Consider the following 21,185-nt stretch of genomic DNA (forward strand, 5'->3'; position numbering starts at 1 on the left):
CAGTCAGCAAGCTGTTAGCATTTACTGTATATTTAGTTTAAATCAGTGGTTCTTAACCTTTTTCAGTGTTTGCACCCCTTTCAAATCAGTAATCATTTCTCGCACCCCCTGGAGAAATATAAAGCATACTCTTATGTAAAAATATAGATTTGCTTTAATTATTCATGGGCATCCTCGCACCCCTTGGGAATCATCTTCGCACCCCCTAGGGGTGCGGGCACCCCTGGTTAAGATCCCCTGGTTTAAATAGTTTGAACACTAACAGTCAGCAAGCTGTTAGAGTTCATTGTATATTTAGTTTAAATAGTTTGAACACTAACATTCAGCAAGCTGTTAGTTTACTGTATATTTAGTTTAAATAGTTTGAACACTAACAGTCAGCAAGCTGTCAGAGTTCATTGTATATTTAGTTTAAATAGTTTGAACACTAACAGTCAGCAAGCTGTTAGAGTTTATTGTATATTTAGTTTAAATAGTTTGAACACTAATAGTCAGCAAGCTGTTAGAGTTTATTATATATTTACTTTATGGGAATGATGATTCTAAAACCAATTCCAACAAAAAGCATTATTATAAAGTCTTTAAACACTGAAATATAGTTATGAGTGAAAAGTGGTTTGATACTTACATTAAAGATTGCATCCAAAGCCATGAGTAATTTCTCTTTGTCATCCAGTGGATCTGTAAGCTTCTCCACTTTTTGGTCTAACAGAAATTGCTAGAGCAGCAAATTGAGATACAAAGTTTAAAAGTAGCTGTGTAAAGAACATATTTACAAACATAAAGAAAGAGAACAGTTTGTAGCTCTACTATAGTACAGTATGGGACTGTCAAGTAGCACTTTCATTTTTTAAAGTATAAACGTTTCACAGGTTTAATTATTCTTCAATCATAGAATTATTTGACCAATGTACTGAGTCTTTTTACCACATTTCTTAATTATTTGGATAATTACTTTGAACAACTCTTGTTTCTGAACAGTTACTAAAATCAAAACACCATAAATCAGAGCAGGTCTGACAACAAATAATATTATACATTTTCATATATAGAGTCCAAATAAAATGTGATAGTTAGTACCTGCTTTCATTTATTTAAATAGTATTCACTTCTGATGTCATTTTTACTATCAGTGTACATCACCATGTATAATAGGTAAATGAACGTAGCCATAAGTCTACTTTTCAAATGACTTACACCAAAATGGACTTTATATATGTGTGGAAGAATGTGTAACCTACAGAAACCAGTGTTCGTATGTATCAACACTGTGGTATATTCAACATATACAAGTATGAATAGTATCCATCATTACTAAGAGGGTTGAGTACATTATATCATACCACCAGTATTAAATCTACTTACGTTTAAAAGTTTACAGTTGTTCATGAATCACATCTTGTGTAGTTTGATAGACAGATCTAGACTATTTAGCTGTGAGTTTAGCCATAAAAAGGTGGATAGTTTGGATTTTTAAAGTGAAATTATCACAGACTGTGTTGTAATGACAGATTAGAGAAGAATAAGTTGGTTTTTCTGTTGTGTTCTAAAGGAACTGAATCAGCCTGCATGGAATTTTATGAAGAAGAGACAGTTATTTACAGTTCTGGAAAAAACTGTGATAAACAACAGTTATAGTGATGATTTTGAGGTGAAATATTTGCAGACTGTATTGTAATAACAAAGCACAAAGAATATTTCATCATGTAAAATTGTGTTCTAAACTAGCTGAAACAACATGTGTGGGCTTTTATAAAGAAAAAAACAATTACATAAAGCTCCACATACAACAGTGATAACCAACAGTGTGAAGAATATTTCTATATCCATTTTACTTGTTTTAATATATTGTTTCAAAACAAGTGGGCTATGTGTTGTTTTTTTTATTGTTTAAATGTATCACCAACAAGTCACAGACACCTTATGGAAATAATCTAGTCCATACAAAATTAAAAACCTGACACTGTCCATGTAGCCATGTCCTATCATGCACTAGCTTATGACCTGTGCATACTGAAAATAGCCGTGCAGTATAAAAACTAAACAACACAGTCACTGATGTCTTTAGCACGGTTAAACATTCATGACACTATTAATAAAGTTTCCAAGATGATAACATAAAGAGATTATTATAACATGCTATTTCAATGATAAGGTCAAAACAAAAGTTGTATTATGTCTGGTTATGAAAAACAATGTTTAAGAATGATAACATGAAATAAATGGATGTGAATGAAAAACCTTGACGATGGTAACTTCAGAACGTTATTTACAATGAAGTAACACATCATTGAAACAAAAAAATTTCACATCTATATTGAAAGGAGAGGAAATTACTATTAAAAATACAATGAATTAATAACAACACAGAAAATATAACTTTAGGTAAGAAATGTTTTTACTTTCTAATAATAAATACATTTATTCTAAAAGAATGTGAGTGTAATAGCATTTCAACTATGTCTACACTGAATGTTACTTCATACAGACCATCTCTTGACAAAGAAGCTCCAACACATCTCTCACATCAGAATATGAAACATGTCTTTGTGCTGTATCCTGAGAAACAGGCGCTAAGTTATCACTGCACATTTCAGACACAGACTCTATAGAAAGAAAAAAGAAGTTATAATTGTAGAAACTGAAATAAACAACCATGAAATGGCAAAAACAAACTGACAATATGGACAAAAAATGATCATGTAATAGATGAACAAAGTTAACTGTTAATGTTAAAAAAAACCTATTAAAACATTATTATAGTTAAGTGAATAATTAAAATATAAATAATACAAACAACTATTAACCACAAAATTGTGAGTTAATTATGCAGAAACTGGCATGGTGTTTTAGAGGCAACTTTAACCTATTTCTCACATAAAACTCTGTTTTGGGTTGGAATCCCAAATATTTTGTTGTTGATGAAAGGTCTTCTCCAAATAAAGACTACCTTTGGTTATGGCACTTCCACTTTGAATTTGAGTTTCACTGAAATAATGGTTTTAAGCATTTTAATGACATCTGTTACACTCTATACATTAAGTATATATTCTTCAACTATTTATTGTGACTTTCATTGGTTGAAGTCTGATTAGTCATATCTATGCCTGTCAGTCACTAATTTAAGACAATACAAGAGGTTATGAAGAGAAAGTAAACAATCTTAGTCTTATGGTTCATTTTTACATTGCAGCTTTAGTGTCCTCTATTTTGGTATAGTGCTCATGAAACTCTGGCATTGTTGCAGTGTTCTTGTTTGGGATTGTAGTGCATCCCGTCATAGGACTCGGTGGGGTCAGTAGGAACTGAATCTTTCTCCTTTTCTTAAGGGTCACCAAATCCTCAAAATAAAAACAAAACCATAAAAAACAACTAATCTGTATAAGACCAGGTCTTGAACAGCAGTCTCTACCACATTGTGAACCTTTATATCATTTAATCATCCTTCATATTTTTGTCAACTCTGAAGGCAAATGTCTCCCTTTTTTATCAAGAAAGAACTAGAGAGCCTGCTGTCTTTCCAAAATCAGTCATGAAGCTACAATCTGGGGACATCTTGTTTGAAATATCTACTTCAAAGCACAGTGAACTCCTCTTGAATTCAAAAGCCATTGGGAACATATCCATTGAGGTTACTCCCCATGCTACTCCCATTGAGGTTACTCTCCATGCTACTCCCATTGAGGTTACTCTTCATGCTACTTTGAATTCCTCACAAGAATTTATTGCTAAGAGGCATTCACTGGTTTCTCCAACCAAGGTGTTTCTGCAGTGTGATGTATCTCCATTTGTAAATAAGAAAATACACTGCTTACCAATGTTATTATTTTGACATTTACATTTCCACATGCACCTGCCACTGTCAAGACAGATTATCTGAATTGTAAGGTACAGCCATATATTTCCAACCCTCTCACATGATTCAAGTATCAACAGTTCAATTGCTCAAGTGCATCTCGTTGTGGTAGCAATGATCATGCTGTCTATGAATGTCAACTGGACTCTTGCTGTGCCAGTTGTAATAGTTCCCACCCATCTTACTTTTGTTATTGACCTATGTGGTTGCAGGTGAAAGGGGTACAGTTTTTACAAATTGTTAATAACAATTATCTGGAGGCTCAAAAGTTGTTTTGCCCTTCTCCATCTCAGACTTATGTTGCTGCACTATATTCCACTACTATAGCAGATGTGCAGACAGTTCTTTCTGCACTTTCTGATCTTAACTTATAATTTGCATAACGTTAAGCCCTTGATTGATTCCTGTCATCCTGCATGTCTTTCATTACAGAAAAAGTTTCTGAAACCTTCCATTACAGTCACCTTTTAGCAGTTTTCTTTATATATGAATGACAGGCTGTGTGTTGGAAGAATGCGCAAAGTGGCACCATTGATTGTCAACCAGCACATGCCTACCGTGTATGTGCCATTCAACACATACTTGGAAGCTATAGCCATTTGTGTTTCCTTGAGGTGTACCATCAATATTTGTTCTCTATACTTGTCTCCTTGAGAGACCTATGATGCATCACACCTTGATGCTCTCAGTGAATGGTTGTCATCTCCCTTTGTAATTCTGGGAGACTTTAATGGACACAATCCCCTCTGGGGTGGTGTTGATACTGAATACATGAGCCATTTCATAAAGAGATGCCTCAGATCACAACCTTTCCCTCTTCAATACTTGTTCTTATGCTTAGTTTCGTGCACCTAGTTAGTCTATTACTGCAACTGATCCATCTATCTGCGCTTATTCCTTTTCTTTCTCTTTTCTTGAAGAGTTGACAGTGATCCTTGGAGCAGTGATAATTTTCCTATCATTTTGAAGGAAACTGCCTGTAATCAATGCCACCCAACCTGAGTGTGACCTGGTTCTCTTTCACCTCTCTCTCTTGGAACTTGATCCTTCTATTGTTAGTTTCCCATTTATTAACTGCATGGAAGCAGTAATTGATTGCATTGTTCAAGCAGTTGTTCATTTTATGCCTAGAATTTTGATGTGTTTCCCATGATATCCTCATCATTGGTGGTCTCCAGCCTACCAGCAGACACAGAAGACTCAGAAACAAGCCTGTGATACCTTTTATAGGTATCCAACTCATTTGAACCACAGTGCTTTCTAACAGGATCATGCCCATCCTTGGCAGGTCAGATGTCAGAGCCAGAAGGAATCTTGTATTAAGTGCACAACTAGCATCTCTCCTACCACCAGTTCCAAAGTTACATGGGATAAGATTCAGAAGGTCAATGTGAGTCATGCTTCCCACCCCCTTTTCCATCCTGCTTTTCAATGGCCTGGAAATTGATGATGTACAGATCATTGCTGATATTCTTGGTGAGTGCTTAACTTATCCATCTAGCACTTCTGTTTCTTACCCCACTTTCTTGGCCATCAAGCCTAATGGAGAGTGATTGCATCTTTTTTTTATGGGCAAATCATCTCTATGACTAATTATCCCTTTCCACTAATGGAAATAAAACTTGCTCTTCACTGATCTAGCAGTACATCAGTCAGACCTATGATGTTCACTATGAAATGCTGCACCATTTCTCTACTGCTTTTCTTGCTATTCTTCTGGTTATTTTTAATCAGATGAGAATGTTTTCCCCAATGATTAGTATCAGGCTACTGTCCCTCTTTTCTCTAAGCTAGGGAAATATCCCAAGATTCCTTCTAATTATCATTCAATTGCTTTGACTAGCTTTCTCTGTAAAGTATTAGTGAGGATGGTTAATATTCATCTTGTTTGGTTCTTCGAATAAAATAACCTCCTCTTGTACACCAAGCATGGGTTCCATCAACAGTGATTCATCTTAGCCCACCTGATTTGATTTGAAACCTTGATCAGTGAAGCCTTCCTCAAGAGAGTACATCTTGTTTAAGTATTTTTTTACCTTGAGAAGGCTTACAACATAATGTACAGGTATGGAATTTTGCGAGATCTCCACTCATATAGGTTGTGTAGCCATTTACCCATTTTCATTCAGAACTTTACTGGACAGGTGATTCCAAGACTTTGTGAATTCGACTTTTTCCCATTATTTTTCACAGAAAGCTGCAGTCCTTCAGGTCTGTGTCTTGAGTGTCACATCTTTCATTGTCAAGATTAATGTTATCACCACCAAATTTCCTGCTCCTGTTGCAAAATGGGGTCTATGTTGATGACTTCCACATCTTGTGTTTGTCATGAAACATGAGGTTTATTGAGCAGCAGCTTCAGACTGCCCTCAATCACTTGAAGAATGTTTGCCACCAATGAGGTCTACACCCTAATCTCAAGCTCTATCTCAGTGATACTGTTCTTTTACCATGAGCTTACTTTCATTCCTCACATAAAACAGCTTCATTGTTAAGTTTACTAGGGCACTGAACATCCTCTGTGGAGTTTGTCAATGTCCTATGCTTAGGATTTATTGTATTTTAATTTGTTTCAAACTAGACTATAGGTGTCTGGTCCTGTCAGAAACTGAGCCTCAAAGATGCTGGATTCCATTCACCCTCTGGGGTTCACTTTCTACAGGAGATTTCCACACTTCTCCAGTCCAGAGTTTCTACACCAAGTCCCATGAGCTTAATCTTCAGATCTGCTGTTTATAACTTTCTCTATAGTATGCTATTAAGCTTTGATTCTTAACACAGTATTCTGCCTGGGTTGGGTCTTTCTTTCTCAGTGATTTATTCTCTTTCAAAATAGATGGTCTTCAGTTTATTCCACCATGGCTTATCATCATTGGATTGGATCTGTCATTGGATGATGTTGTTGTCTCCATTGATCAGTTTATCCCATCATGACCTATCCTTGCATCACTTGAAGAAGGTGAATACTCCCAACTGGAAGTACCATCTTCTCTTTGTGAAAAATCTTTTGAACCATCCTTCTATTCCAATTTAAACACATGGTTCAAAATCAGGTGAATCTGTGGACTCTGCTATGGCTTGTTGTGGCTTGGTGGTTGTACTGTTTCTGTGTTCACTGTCAATTTGTATGCTATTTCTCCTGCCATGGATCATGCATAAGCAATGTAGCACACTGATTGTACTATTTACACCAACTCTCTTGTCCCTCTACCAGCCCTGGAATAGCTTCACGTTAGCAATCACCCTGTTATCATCATTATTCAACAAAGATTAGCCTATTTTTCTTCATCTTCCAATAATATCCAGTTTTTATGGATACTTGGCCATTTGGCATTCGTGGGAAGGAGCTTATTGACACTGCAGCTAAGTCTGTCTACTCTGGTGCCATTAGGACCATGCTTGTTCCATATATGGACTACAGTCAACTCTTGAAGGCTTGGCTTCACACCATCTTAGTAATGTGATAATAAGTTCTTCCAGATCAAACCTTCTGTTGATCTTTGGCCATCTTTTTTACCATAAGTATCAATGGGACAAATTTGGCTTAGCTAGGCTATACATTAGTTACAGTTTGTAATATATCTTCCCTAGCTATGCTAATCATTAGTTACAGTTTGTAACTCATCTTCCCTAGCTAGGCTACACATCAGTTACAGTTTGTAACTTATCTTCTCTAGCTAGGCTACACATCAGTTACAGTTTGTAATATATCTTCCCTAGCTATGCTAAACATTAGTTACAGTTTGTAACTCATCTTCCCTAGCTGTGCTACACATTAGTTGCAGTTTGTAACTCATCTTCCCTAGCTAGGCTACACATTAGTTACAGTTTGTAACTCATCTTCCCTAGCTAGGCTACACATTAGTTACAGTTTGTAACTCATCTTCCCTAGCTAGGCTACACATTAGTTACAGTTTGTAACTCATCTTCCCTAGCTAGGCTACACATCAGTTACAGTTTGTAATATATCTTCCCTAGCTATGCTAAACATTAGTTACAGTTTGTAATATATCTTCCCTAGCTATGCTACACATTAGTTACAGTTTGTAACTCATCTTCCCTAGCTAGGCTACACATTAGTTACAGTTTGTAACTTATCTTCTCTAGCTAGGCTACACATCAGTTACAGTTTGTAATATATCTTCCCTAGCTATGCTAAACATTAGTTACAGTTTGTAACTCATCTTCCCTAGCTAGGCTACACATTAGTTACAGTTTGTAACTCATCTTCCCTAGCTAGGCTACACATTAGTTACAGTTTGTAACTCATCTTCTCTAGCTAGGCTACACATTAGTTACAGTTTGTAATACATCTTCTCTAGCTAGGCTACACATAAGTTACAGTTTGTAATTCATCTTCCCTAGCTAGGCTACACATTAATTGCAGTTTGTAACTCATCTTCCCTAGCTAAGCTACACATTAATTGCAGTTTGTAACTCATCTTTTTTCGTTTTTTCTGGAATTGATCCAACAACATATGACTTTTGGGACACTCAAGTCACACTGTTACAACCATGAGTGGTGGCACCATTTACATGTCCTTTCCCTGGTGACACTGTCTAACTTAATTGTGTTTTTATGTTGTTATGGCCTTTTAAGTTTTTTAAGTTTTTTTTACCAGCTATTAGAGCTTTACTTGGTTTTTATCATGTATAATAATTTACTTTTGTATAGTTATTAGAGCTTTACTTGGTTTTAATCATGTATAATAATTTACTTTTGTATTTTTGTAACTTATTTGGTGCAGGTTGCCTTGCTGCTTTGCACCATAAAGTATAATTCCATTATGAATATACTTACAACCTTACCCTTACAACAGAACCTAAAGTAAACATTACTTTTAAACCTCTCCCAATGAAGATACATGATATAACAGCAGCAACAGATGTTCCACAGATAAATCACTTTATGGACTTTCAACATAACTTTGACACAAAATGGGTTAAGAATCTTAGGGTTAAAACAAACTAAAGTGTAAATATTAAAAAAGAAACCTCATAAGGTAGTGTAAGTGAATCACAAATAAAAACATCTTATAATGTTCCTAAAAGAGTTATTAAAACTGATAAAATGTAAAATCTGTAAATAGCCAAAGGATACTTTTAAAGCAATAGGCCACAGAGAATACTGTTAGTAAACGTCACCCAAACTCTTAGGGTGTTTTTTTTTAATGAAGAGTGAGGTTCACCATCACAACATAAACCCCCAAAAAGGAAAATTTGTGGGCGTTTGGTGATAGGTTTTGATCTCACTAAACACAGGCCCAAACTAATACTATTGAAAAATAACTGATAAAATAGGAACTTTAAAAAATAATCCATTCTGAATATTGAAATATGTTTATAACAAAACAAAAATATTTCACAACACAGTCTTTAGAAAAAAACAGTATTTCATGTCATTAGATCCTTCAAGTTAAACAAAAATAATTACATTGAAAGTAAGCTCAAATCTCATTTAAATTTTTATGAATAAATCAATTTTGATTGTATGTTCACTGACAGTATTTACCAACAATATTAACTTTTTATGAATAAATCAATTTTGATTGTATGTTCACTGACAGTATTCACCAACGATATTAAATTTTTATGAATAAATCAATTTTGATTGTATGTTCACTGACAGTATTTACCAACAACATTAAATTTTTATGAATAAATCTATTTTGATTGTATGTTCACTCACAGTATTCACCAACAATAAGCCCCTGATAATACTGGATATATGTTTCCATTCAGATAAACAATGAGAAAATTTTGTAAATAGAAGCAACACAAGTTACTATCAGAATACTTATGATAAGAATACCTGATGTGCAATCAAAAAGATTTTGAATCAAATCCAAAGCTGAAGTCTCTGATCTCTCAGAATTCTTTTGTAAAGATTCTTGTTCAGGGCACAGGAACTTCCTTAAAACAAAATGATATCCATGTCTTTCTTGACTACATACAGTGTAAAATAAAACATAAACAGTTCATAGTGTTCTCAAAATAAAAACCATGCTTATTTGGTTATTACACAAATACTTTATTTATACTGACTTCTGTATGCATGTTTCCTGGTATGATGGTATCACAGTGTCACCAGTTGCATATCTTAAACATGTAAACATTTATTTATACTGACTACTGTATGTATCTGACCTAGTATGATGATACCACACTGTTACCACTTGTACATGTTAAACATGTAAACATTTATTTATACTGACTACTGTATGTATCTGACCTGGTATGATGGTACCACACTGTTACCACTTGTACATGTTAAACATGTGAATATTTATTTATACTGACTACTGTATGTACCTGACCTGGTATGATGGTACCACACTGTTACCACTTGTACATGTTAAACATGTAAACATTTATTTATACTGACTACTGTATGTATCTGACCTGGTATGATGGTCCCACACTGTTACCACTTGTACATGTTAAACATGTAAACATTTATTTATACTGACTACTGTATGTACCTGACCTGGTATGATGGTACCACACTGTTACCACTTGTACATGTTAAACATGTAAACATTTATTTATACTGACTACTGTATGTATCTTTCCTGGTATGATGGTACCACAGTGTCACCAGTATATGTTAAACATGTAAACATTTATTTATACTGACTACTGTATGTATCTGACCTGGTATGATGGTACCACAGTGTCACCAGTATATGTTAAACATGTAAACATTTATTTATACTGACTACTGTATGTATCTGACCTGGAATGATGGTACCACACTGTTACCACTTGTACATGTTAAACATGTAAACATTTATTTATACTGACTACTGTATGTACCTGACCTGGTATGATGGTACCACACTGTTACCACTTGTACATGTTAAACATGTAAACATTTATTTATAGTGACTACTGTATGTATCTGACCTGGTATGATGGTCCCACACTGTTACCACTTGTACATGTTAAACATGTAAACATTTATTTATACTGACTACTGTATGTATCTGACCTGGTATGATGGTCCCACACTGTTACCACTTGTACATGTTAAACATGTAAACATTTATTTATACTGACTACTGTATGTATCTGACCTGGTATGATGGTACCACAGTGTCACCAGTATATGTTAAACATGTAAACATTTATTTATACTGACTACTGTATGTATCTGACCTGGTATGATGGTCCCACACTGTTACCACTTGTACATGTTAAACATGTAAACATTTATTTATACTGACTACTGTATGTATCTGACCTGGAATGATGGTACCACAGTGTCACCAGTATATGTTAAACATGTAAACATTTATTTATATTGACTACTGTATGTATCTGACCTGGTATGATGGTCCCACACTGTTACCACTTGTACATGTTAAACATGTAAACATTTATTTATACTGACTACTGTATGTATCTGACCTGGTATGATGGTACCACAGTGTCACCAGTATATGTTAAACATGTAAACATTTATTTATACTGACTACTGTATGTATCTGACCTGGAATGATGGTACCACAGTGTCACCAGTATATGTTAAACATGTAAACATTTATTTATACTGACTACTGTATGTATCTGACCTGGTATGATGGTACCACAGTGTCACCAGTATATGTTAAACATGTAAACATTTATTTATACTGACTACTGTATGTATCTGACCTGGTATGATGGTCCCACACTGTTACCACTTGTACATGTTAAACATGTAAACATTTATTTATACTGACTACTGTATGTATCTGACCTGGATGATGGTACCACAGTGTCACCAGTATATGTTAAACATGTAAACATTTATTTATACTGACTACTGTATGTATCTGACCTGGAATGATGGTACCACAGTGTCACCAGTATATGTTAAACATGTAAACATTTATTTATACTGACTACTGTATGTATCTGACCTGGAATGATGGTACCACACTGTTACCACTTGTACATGTTAAACATGTAAACATTTATTTATATTGACTACTGTATGTATCTGACCTGGTATGATGGTACCACACTGTTACCATTTGTACATGTTAAACATGTGAATATTTATTTATACTGACTACTGTATGTATCTGACCTGGTATAATGGTACCACACTGTTACCACTTGTACATGTTAAACATGTAAACATTTATTTATACTGACTATTGTATGTATCTGACCTGGTATGATGGTACCACAGTGTTACCACTTGTATATGTTAAACATTTATTTATACTGACTACTGAATATACAAAGTGAAAGTGGTTTTAATACATGTTACTTTAAGAATGTTCTCACACTATAAATAAAAATGATGTGTTGAAATTGATTTTACAGACAGTATTTTGACTACCTTTCCAAGCACTGTAGTTTTAATAATGGTCAATAAAAACACTAAGCAGTGACTTAAGTTGATAGTTAAAAATACAAACAGGTCAGGAGGTTCCCAAGGTAGTCCAAGAAGCTGTTCATGTATCAAACAGTCAGCAGTCAAGATCTTCTTAAGAAGTTCTTTAATTTCTGTATCTTTTAGGTTCCACACTTCATTATATTTTCTTCTTTCTACTGACTGAAAGTGTCTGAAATTGAAAGTAAATAGATTTAGCAGCTGCAAATAATTATTAAAGAAACCAGAGTACGGAACATTTTCATATAAACTGATTTTTATACAAGACATAGTAAAGTAGACACGTTCCCTTCCACACAATTAACATAAATCATATTAATTACAAATTAAACAAAACCATTAAAATAATACAGAGATAAACTATGGAAAGAGACTATGGAAAGTAATCAGAGATAACTTCATCTCTAATAATACCTTGTATAAATATTTCATTCTTTATAACTTCAAACAAACATCTTATGGCAGTTTTGGGTCAATCAACCAGACAATGTTAATTCTGTAAGCACATTACAAAGTAAAAACATGAAATTTAAAGTCTCACCAACATCCTTATGAAAGATTAATGTACTTAAATACAGCCTATACAACATGAAAACATGAAGATGAGAGTCTTACTAATGTTGGTAGCAAACATTCATGCAATCAGTTTTGAAAAATGAAAAGGTTTAATGTGGTCCACTTCAACAAGTGAGTGAGGGCAGTCAAAAGCTGCTACTTAAAAATTTCGTGTTTGGTGCCTGAGAAGAGATGTTTCAACATAAAACCTGTTTGCAAGAGTAGGAGAAAGGTGTGTAATAAGAATATTAATCTTGAAAGAGCATGGAAATAAGATGTTCTCTCTTGAGGAAAGCTTCCCTGATTGAGGTTTTGAGTCAAATCGGGTGGTTCAAAGTGAACTGCTCTTGTCAGAACCCACAGTGGGTGGGTGAGAGAAGATTGTTTGATTTAAAGAACCAAATAAACAAAGTATTAACCATTCTATCTAATACCTTACAAAGATAGCTGGTAAAGAGCAATTGGATAATAATTAGAAAGTATTTTGGGATCCTTCCCAGGTATAGAGAAAGGAAGGATAATAGATGGTGCCAAGCATCAGGAAACAATTCTCATGACAGATCTGGTTAAAATCAACTAGAAGAATAGCAAGAGAGATAGAAGAGAGGTGGGTCATATGATTATAGTCATAGAAATGATCAGCCTCAGAAGAAGAGTGGTGTTCTTGCTCTGCCTGAGACATGCTGGCCAAGAAGATGGAAGATGAAACAGAAGTTTTGAATGCACAAGAAAAGTTCTCACAGAGAGTATCAGCAATGTTTTTTGCATCAGTGGTGAATCCATAATGAAAGGAAAAAGATTCAGTTCTCACTGATCCTGTCCACCATGGAGCTCTAATAGGAGACACACTACAATGCCAAATAAGGACACTGCAGTAATGCCAGGGTTTTGTGAGTACCATACCCAAACACCAGCATCAGACACCATGTCCACAATACCCACTGGTACTCATTTAACCCTAGCCTAACAAAACCAGCTGAATGACCCTTGGGGGCCACCCTTCTACAGAAATTCTTGGCCAAACTGTTGCATTGAGGTTGGATCCTCTTTCTCCCTTCATGGATTGCACACACAGCAAACACATTGGTAGATTTTCAGTCATGGAGAAAGTGAACTGAAAAAACAGAACCTTGTCTGGAAGGTTTGCTTATCACTTGTAGGAAGAGAAAGAGACAGGTGAATGTCATGGTTCCAAATGTGGAAAACAGACAACCAAAAAAGGAAAGGTTGACTGTTGATGTAAAGATTACACAAGAGATCCAAAGTCTCAAATACATGAACAAAAACATTTCACCAAAGAAAAAATACAGAAATCCCCCATAAGAGAGAAGGCAAACACACATGGGACAAGGTTTCATCATCACCCAGAAAATCCCAAATACAGTGAAACCAAGTGTGTAAAGTAAAACATGAAAATTACAAATGAGCCAAAGTGGATGTAATAAAGAATCATTAGAAAATGAGGGATACAACACAATATATCTGAAATATCACGTCAAAAAATGTATCATGCATAGCTAATTCTACCAGAGAGGTAGGGAAAAATATAGCAAAGTTTAATATTGTAAAAAGGTAATCAAGTCCCAACTTATTCTGCTTGCTTAGAATGATGAGTGGGGCAAGTTCAGGAGAAGAAGGTTGACCTATACACTCATTGTGGATAACAGTAAAAAAATCCAACGATGTGTTTTCCCAATCTGCAGCCTGTGAAAATAGTGATAGAGGTATAACACCCATAGTGTAAAGACGAATCATAGAATTCATTGTAGAAATATGTAAGTCAGACAATAGTTTCTGATGTAAAATATGTGAGAATAACATAAAGACTGGGAAATGAAGTTAAATTGAAAGATTTCTTCAATGTAAAGAAAAATCAATAATAATGAAGAAATACCACTTTGGAAAATTAAACTATTAAAATCATGGATAGAACCAAAAGAAATAAAACACATCTGAACATGAGTACTGCACACCGGGAACTGATAGTTCTACTGAATAGAGGGAGTCACATGCATCATGAGAGTGTGTGTGTCTCACTTTGATTGGTGGAGGGTTGATGCATGAAGATGAGTACTGCAAACTGGGAACTGATATTTCTACTGAATGGAGGGAGTCACATGCATCATGAGAGTGTGTGTCTCACTTTATTGGTGGAGGGTTGATGCATGAAGATGAGTACTGCAAACTGAGAACTGATATTTCTACTGAATGGAGGGAGTCACATGCATCATGAGAGTGTGTGTGTCTCACTTTGATTGGTGGAGGGTTGATGCATGAAGATGAGTACTGCAAACTGGGAACTGATATTTCTACTGAATGGAGGGAGTCACATGCATCATGAGAGTGTGTGTGTCTCACTTTTATCAGTGGAGGGTTGATGCATGAAGATGAGTACTGCAAACTGGGAACTGATATTTCTACTGAATGGAGGGAGTCACATGCATCATGAGAGTGTGTGTGCCTCACTTTTATTGGTGGAGGGTTGATGCATGAAGATGAGTACTGCAAACTGGGAACTGATATTTCTACTGAATGGAGGGAGTCACATGCATCATGAGAGTGTGTGTGCCTCACTTTTATTGGTGGAGGGTTGATGCATGAAGATGAGTACTGCAAACTGGGAACTGATATTTCTACTGAATGGAGGGAGTCACATGCATCATGAGAGTGTGTGTGTCTCACTTTTATCAGTGGAGGGTTGATGCATGAAGATGAGTACTGCAAACTGGGAACTGATATTTCTACTGAATGGAGGGAGTCACATGCATCATGAGAGTGTGTGTGCCTCACTTTTATTGGTGGAGGGTTGATGCATGAAGATGAGTACTGCAAACTGGGAACTGATAGTTCTACTGAATGGAGGAGTCACATGCATCATGAGAGTGTGTGTGTCTCACTTTTATCAGTGGAGGGTTGATGCATGAAGATGAGTACTGCAAACTGGGAACTGATATTTCTACTGAATGGAGGGAGTCACATGCATCATGAGAGTGTGTGTGTCTCACTTTTATCAGTGGAGGGTTGATGCATGAAGATGAGTACTGCAAACTGGGAACTGATATTTCTACTGAATGGAGGGAGTCACATGCATCATGAGAGTGTGTGTGTCTCACTTTTATCAGTGGAGGGTTGATGCATGAACATGAGTACTGCAAACTGGGAACTGATAGTTCTACTGAATGGAGGGAGTCACATGCATCATGAGAGTGTGTGTGTCTCACTTTGATTGGTGGAGGGTTGATGCATGAAGATGAGTACTGCAAACTGGGAACTGATATTTCTACTGAATGGAGGGAGTCACATGCATCATGAGAGTGTGTGTGCCTCACTTTTATTGGTGGAGGGTTGATGCATGAAGATGAGTACTGCAAACTGAGAACTGATATTTCTACTGAATAGAGGAAGTCACATGCATCATGAGAGTGTGTGTGTCTCACTTTTATTGGTGGAGGGTTGATGCATGAAGATGAGTACTGCAAACTGAGAACTGATAGTTCTACTGAATAGAGGGAGTCACATGCATCATGAGAGAGTGTGTGTCTCACTTTTATTGGTGGAGGGTTGATGCATGAAGATGAGTACTGCAAACTGGGAACTGATAGTTCTACTGAATGGAGGGAGTCACATGCATCATGAGAGTGTGTGTGTCTCACTTTTATCAGTGGAGGGTTGATGCATGAAGATGAGTACTGCAAACTGAGAACTGATATTTCTACTGAATAGAGGAAGTCACATGCATCATGAGAGTGTGTGTGTCTCACTTTTATTGGTGGAGGGTTGATGCATGAAGATGAGTACTGCAAACTGGGAACTGATAGTTCTACTGAATGGAGGGAGTCACATGCATCATGAGAGTGTGTGTGTCTCACTTTTATTGGTGAAGGGTTGATGCATGAAGATGAGTACTGCAAACTGGGAACTGATAGTTCTACTGAATGGAGGGAGTCACATGCATCATGAGAGTGTGTGTGTCTCACTTTTATTGGTGGAGGGTTGATGCATGATGATATGCATGAGAGATGAAATTGATCAATTGCAAGGGATGACAAAAAGAAGGCTTGTGGAGTGTGTAAAAAGACGTTTTACATGTAGAGGGCAGTAGTGAATGAGAACAGCTAATGTAATGTATGAGAAATCACATTTTCTATAAAGATTTGTTTTGTAACACTGAGGTAAACATAATGCTGTGCTTTTGTTTTGATGTTAGACTTTTACAGGGCCTCCTGATAAAAATAATTCTACTTTTGATGAGTCATCTTTCTCTTTTATCTTTACCAAACTATGTTTTTGGTCCTTTTGACTTTCTTTATCATATAGTATTTACCTTGTATCTTTACAACAGCCAAACAATTCTACTTTGTCTCTCTTGATGAGTCATCTTTCTCCATCTTTGTTACCAAAGTATTTTTCTTTGTTACTGACGTATTTAATGACTGCATAATTCCACTTTGCCTGTTTAACAGTGTGTTTCTTTCCTTTCTTGTCTTTAGTAAAAGAGTTTGATATATATTTGTTTCATAGACAGTTTTAAATTGTCCACCAGTAAGTTACCTTGTTTTCTTGTTAAGCTGTTGAAGCTGAGAAACCAAATCACAGTATTCTTCTGTTAGATGACAATTCTCTTCTTGTCTGGCTTTCTCCAGCTTTTCTAATTTAGCTCTAACTTCGATGTACTGATCATGAAGTTTGGTAATGCGACGTTTCTGTTCTGACTTCATGATGGAATTTTCTTCATCACGTTTCTTGAGCACTTGATAATTATACTCTAACTTTTCCTGATTTAACAAGTAAACTACTTTTATCTGTTGCAAGTGTTGTTGGAGTACCTTCCAGGTAAGATATAAGAAAACATTAATATCCATATTACATAAACTTGAAATTGACTACAGATAAAAGAATTCAATAATATTTTTACATCTCTTATGTTTTTGGAGAAATAATAAAAACACATTAATGCTGGAATATCTCATGTATACACAATTTAACATTAGTCATGTTTTGACTATAAAGTCTCAAACTATAATGATGTATACAAAAAGATAGTTATTAAATATACTGTATATAAACTTATAGATATACGGTAAAAAATTAAACCTACAAACAGGGTATAGTATAAACATGTGCTAATAAAAGTTATAACTTGTAAGAAACTAAAATAAAACATCAACACATCTAGGGACAAATGAAACACAATTTACTAAGTTGTAATGACACCAACAATACAAATCAGAATGTTAAAATAATTATAATATATATTTTAATACTTAGAAAGATAAAAACAAAACAGTTAGTTAATTCATGCTCGATACAACATTTAATAAACATCAATGTTATTCATGAATAAAGAAATTAAGTAAGATGAAACCTAATATCAAAATATTCCAGAATTATATCATTTCAAAACCAATAACAATCAGCATTAATCTGTTCTAAACATGTCTTATGATCTAACTCTTTTATCATAAAGACAGAGTGCTAATTCAGTGGTTAGACCTCAGGTAACTAGCTAACTTATATAATCTTTCATCATCTCTACATCATTGCTAGCATCAGTTTCATAACCCAAACATACTTTAACGTGCTCTAACCAGACATACATTATATTAGCTCTTTAATATAACTAATATTTACAGTTCAACTAAATAACAGAAGGAATGGTAAAGAAAACTGTAACAAACTAAAAGTAGACCTCACTATAAAACAACACAATAATACTAAATAACCTACTACTGTATAATGTAAAATATAAACACAAACAACACAACAATACTAAATAAACTACTACTATATAATGTAAAATATAAACACAAACAACACAATAATACTAAATAAACTACTACTATATAATATAAAATATAAACACAAACAACACAATCATACTAAATAAACTACTCCTATATAATGTAAAATATAAACACAAACAACACAATCATACTAAATAAACTACTCCTATATAATGTAAAATATAAACACAAACAACACAATAATACTAAATAAACTACTACTATATAATATAAAATATAAACACAAACAACACAATCATACTAAATAAACTACTCCTATATAATGTAAAATATAAACACAAACAACACAATTATACTAAATAAACTACTAATACATAATGTAAAATATAAACACAAACAACACAATAATATTAAATAAACTACTACTATGTGATGTAAAATATGAACACAAACAACACACTAATACTAAATAAACTACCACTATGTAATGTAAAATATGAACACAAACAACACACTAATACTAAATAAACTACCACTATGTAATGTAAAATATGAACACAAACAACACACTCGTACTAAATAAACTACCACTATGTAATGTAAAATATGAACACAAACAACACACTAATACTAAATAAACTACCACTATGTAATGTAAAATATGAACACAAACAACACACTAATACTAAATAAACTACCACTATGTAATGTAAAATATGAACACAAACAACACACTAATGCTAAATAAACTACCACTATGTAATGTAAAATATGAACACAAACAACACACTAATACTAAATAAACTACCACTATGTAATGTAAAATATGAACACAAACAACACACTAATGCTAAATAAACTACCACTATGTAATGTAAAATATGAACACAAACAACACACTAATACTAAATAAACTACTACTATATAATTAAAATATGAACACAAACAACACACTAGTACTAAATAAAGTACTATATATAACTAGATAATAAACACAAACAACAGACTCATCTTTTGTATGTATATGGTACAATAACTACTAGCTATAACTGATAAAGTAAATTAAAGAACACAGTCTTACATGTACATCATTTTCTAGTTTTTGTTTATAGAGGTTATAATCTTCTGTTTCTATGAAATACATCTGGTGTAGTTCATGTCCAGATTCTTCAACTTGCTTCTCTCTGGCTATCAAATATTTACCCTGTAAAGAAAGACAGTGATACAAAGGCAGTGCACCTATAGTTAAAATATAAATAATTCTTAATAACTGTTCAGACTTCATATAAATGTGTTTTGTGTTAACAAATGCCAGCAACATCTGTAACAAGGTATAACATACAGATAAAGTTGTTTATAATTTGTGTAACAAAAACACACTTACTTCCTGCTCTACTGTATTATTCAAAAACGTTTCCCAGTTTCTCGTATGTTCAGTCATCAACTTTTGTTCATCTTTCTGAAATGCATCCTATAAAAGAAATGATACAGTGGACAAATGTTGAAAGATTAAAAGTAACAGTATTTATAAAGACATCCTTCTGAAAAATTATACAATGGACAGACACGAAGTACATCTTCCAATTTTCATAAGACATCTTAAAGAAAAAGTGAGTATGAGCAGGAACTGTTCCATTCAATTTTCAAGACATTAAATACAAAAGTCATATATACATGAAGTGTGTCTTCCATCTTTCATGACACCCTACAGAAAATTACATAATAAATGGAAAACTAAGTATCATGAAATAAAAACAGTATCATAACACTATCATATTATAAACTTGAACACTGGAGATTCATTTTTGGTTAAATATCAGACAAAATAAAAAAAAAACGATCATTATTACTACTCTTTGAAAGAGAGTTCAAAGGTTATGATAACTTTATATACATTCAAATATATTCATGGTATAATCTTATAATAAAATGTCTTATGAAAATCTTCACTATATAAAATATTATCTGATACTATAATACCTTAAGCAGTATTATTCAGTTATAGACATAACTTCAAAAAGATTAAATGACTTATTTTGACATGAAGATTTTAAAAGGAACTTACTTCTATATATTTTAACAGAACATTCAAAAGATTAAATGACTTATTTTGACATGAAGAATTTAAAAGGAGCTTACTTCTATATATTTTAACAGAACATCCAAAAGATTAAATGACTTATTTTGACATGAAGATTTTAAAAGGAACTTACTTCTATATATTTTAACAGAACTTCCAAAAGATTAAATGACTTATTTTGACATGAAGATTTTAAAAGGAACTTACTTCTATATATTTTAACAGAACATCCAAAAGATTAAATGACTTATTTTGACATGAAGATTTTAAAAGGTACTTACTTCTATACATTTTAACAGAACATCCAAAAGATTAAATGACTTATTTTGACATGAAGATTTTAAAAGGAACTTACTTCTATATATTTTAACTCCTGTTTGCTTGCATGTGATAAATCTGTAACCAGTTGATTAATTCTTTCTCTTATGGTACTTATATCTTCAACGTGTTTCTTGAGGGTTTGAACATAATCTTCATCTTTTAACCTAAGTTCCTATCAATATATATATAACATCATCTTTCTAATCACAATCAAACTAATAATCCAGTCTTTTCACTTGTTCT

At 33.9% G+C, this 21,185-nt stretch overlaps 1 protein-coding gene across 2 annotated transcripts in view; it reads right to left on the bottom strand.

Moving 5' to 3' along the window:
- Nucleotides 1-21,185, bottom strand: part of LOC143246776 (dynein regulatory complex protein 1) — a 99,942-nt gene that overhangs the window by 16,295 nt on the left and 62,462 nt on the right. For both annotated transcript variants that reach the window (XM_076493920.1, XM_076493921.1), the window contains exons 7-14: nucleotides 20,977-21,114; nucleotides 19,926-20,012; nucleotides 19,623-19,745; nucleotides 17,349-17,623; nucleotides 12,268-12,414; nucleotides 9,669-9,769; nucleotides 2,491-2,606; nucleotides 629-718 (exon numbers count right to left, since the gene is read on the bottom strand). In XM_076493920.1, coding sequence (XP_076350035.1) covers nucleotides 629-718; nucleotides 2,491-2,606; nucleotides 9,669-9,769; nucleotides 12,268-12,414; nucleotides 17,349-17,623; nucleotides 19,623-19,745; nucleotides 19,926-20,012; nucleotides 20,977-21,114 — 1,077 coding nt within the window. The remainder of the gene's footprint in view (nucleotides 1-628; nucleotides 719-2,490; nucleotides 2,607-9,668; nucleotides 9,770-12,267; nucleotides 12,415-17,348; nucleotides 17,624-19,622; nucleotides 19,746-19,925; nucleotides 20,013-20,976; nucleotides 21,115-21,185) is intronic.

This window comes from Tachypleus tridentatus, chromosome 3, assembly GCF_004210375.1.
Source record: "Tachypleus tridentatus isolate NWPU-2018 chromosome 3, ASM421037v1, whole genome shotgun sequence".
In the NCBI taxonomy this organism is placed as follows: domain Eukaryota; kingdom Metazoa; phylum Arthropoda; class Merostomata; order Xiphosura; family Limulidae; genus Tachypleus; species Tachypleus tridentatus.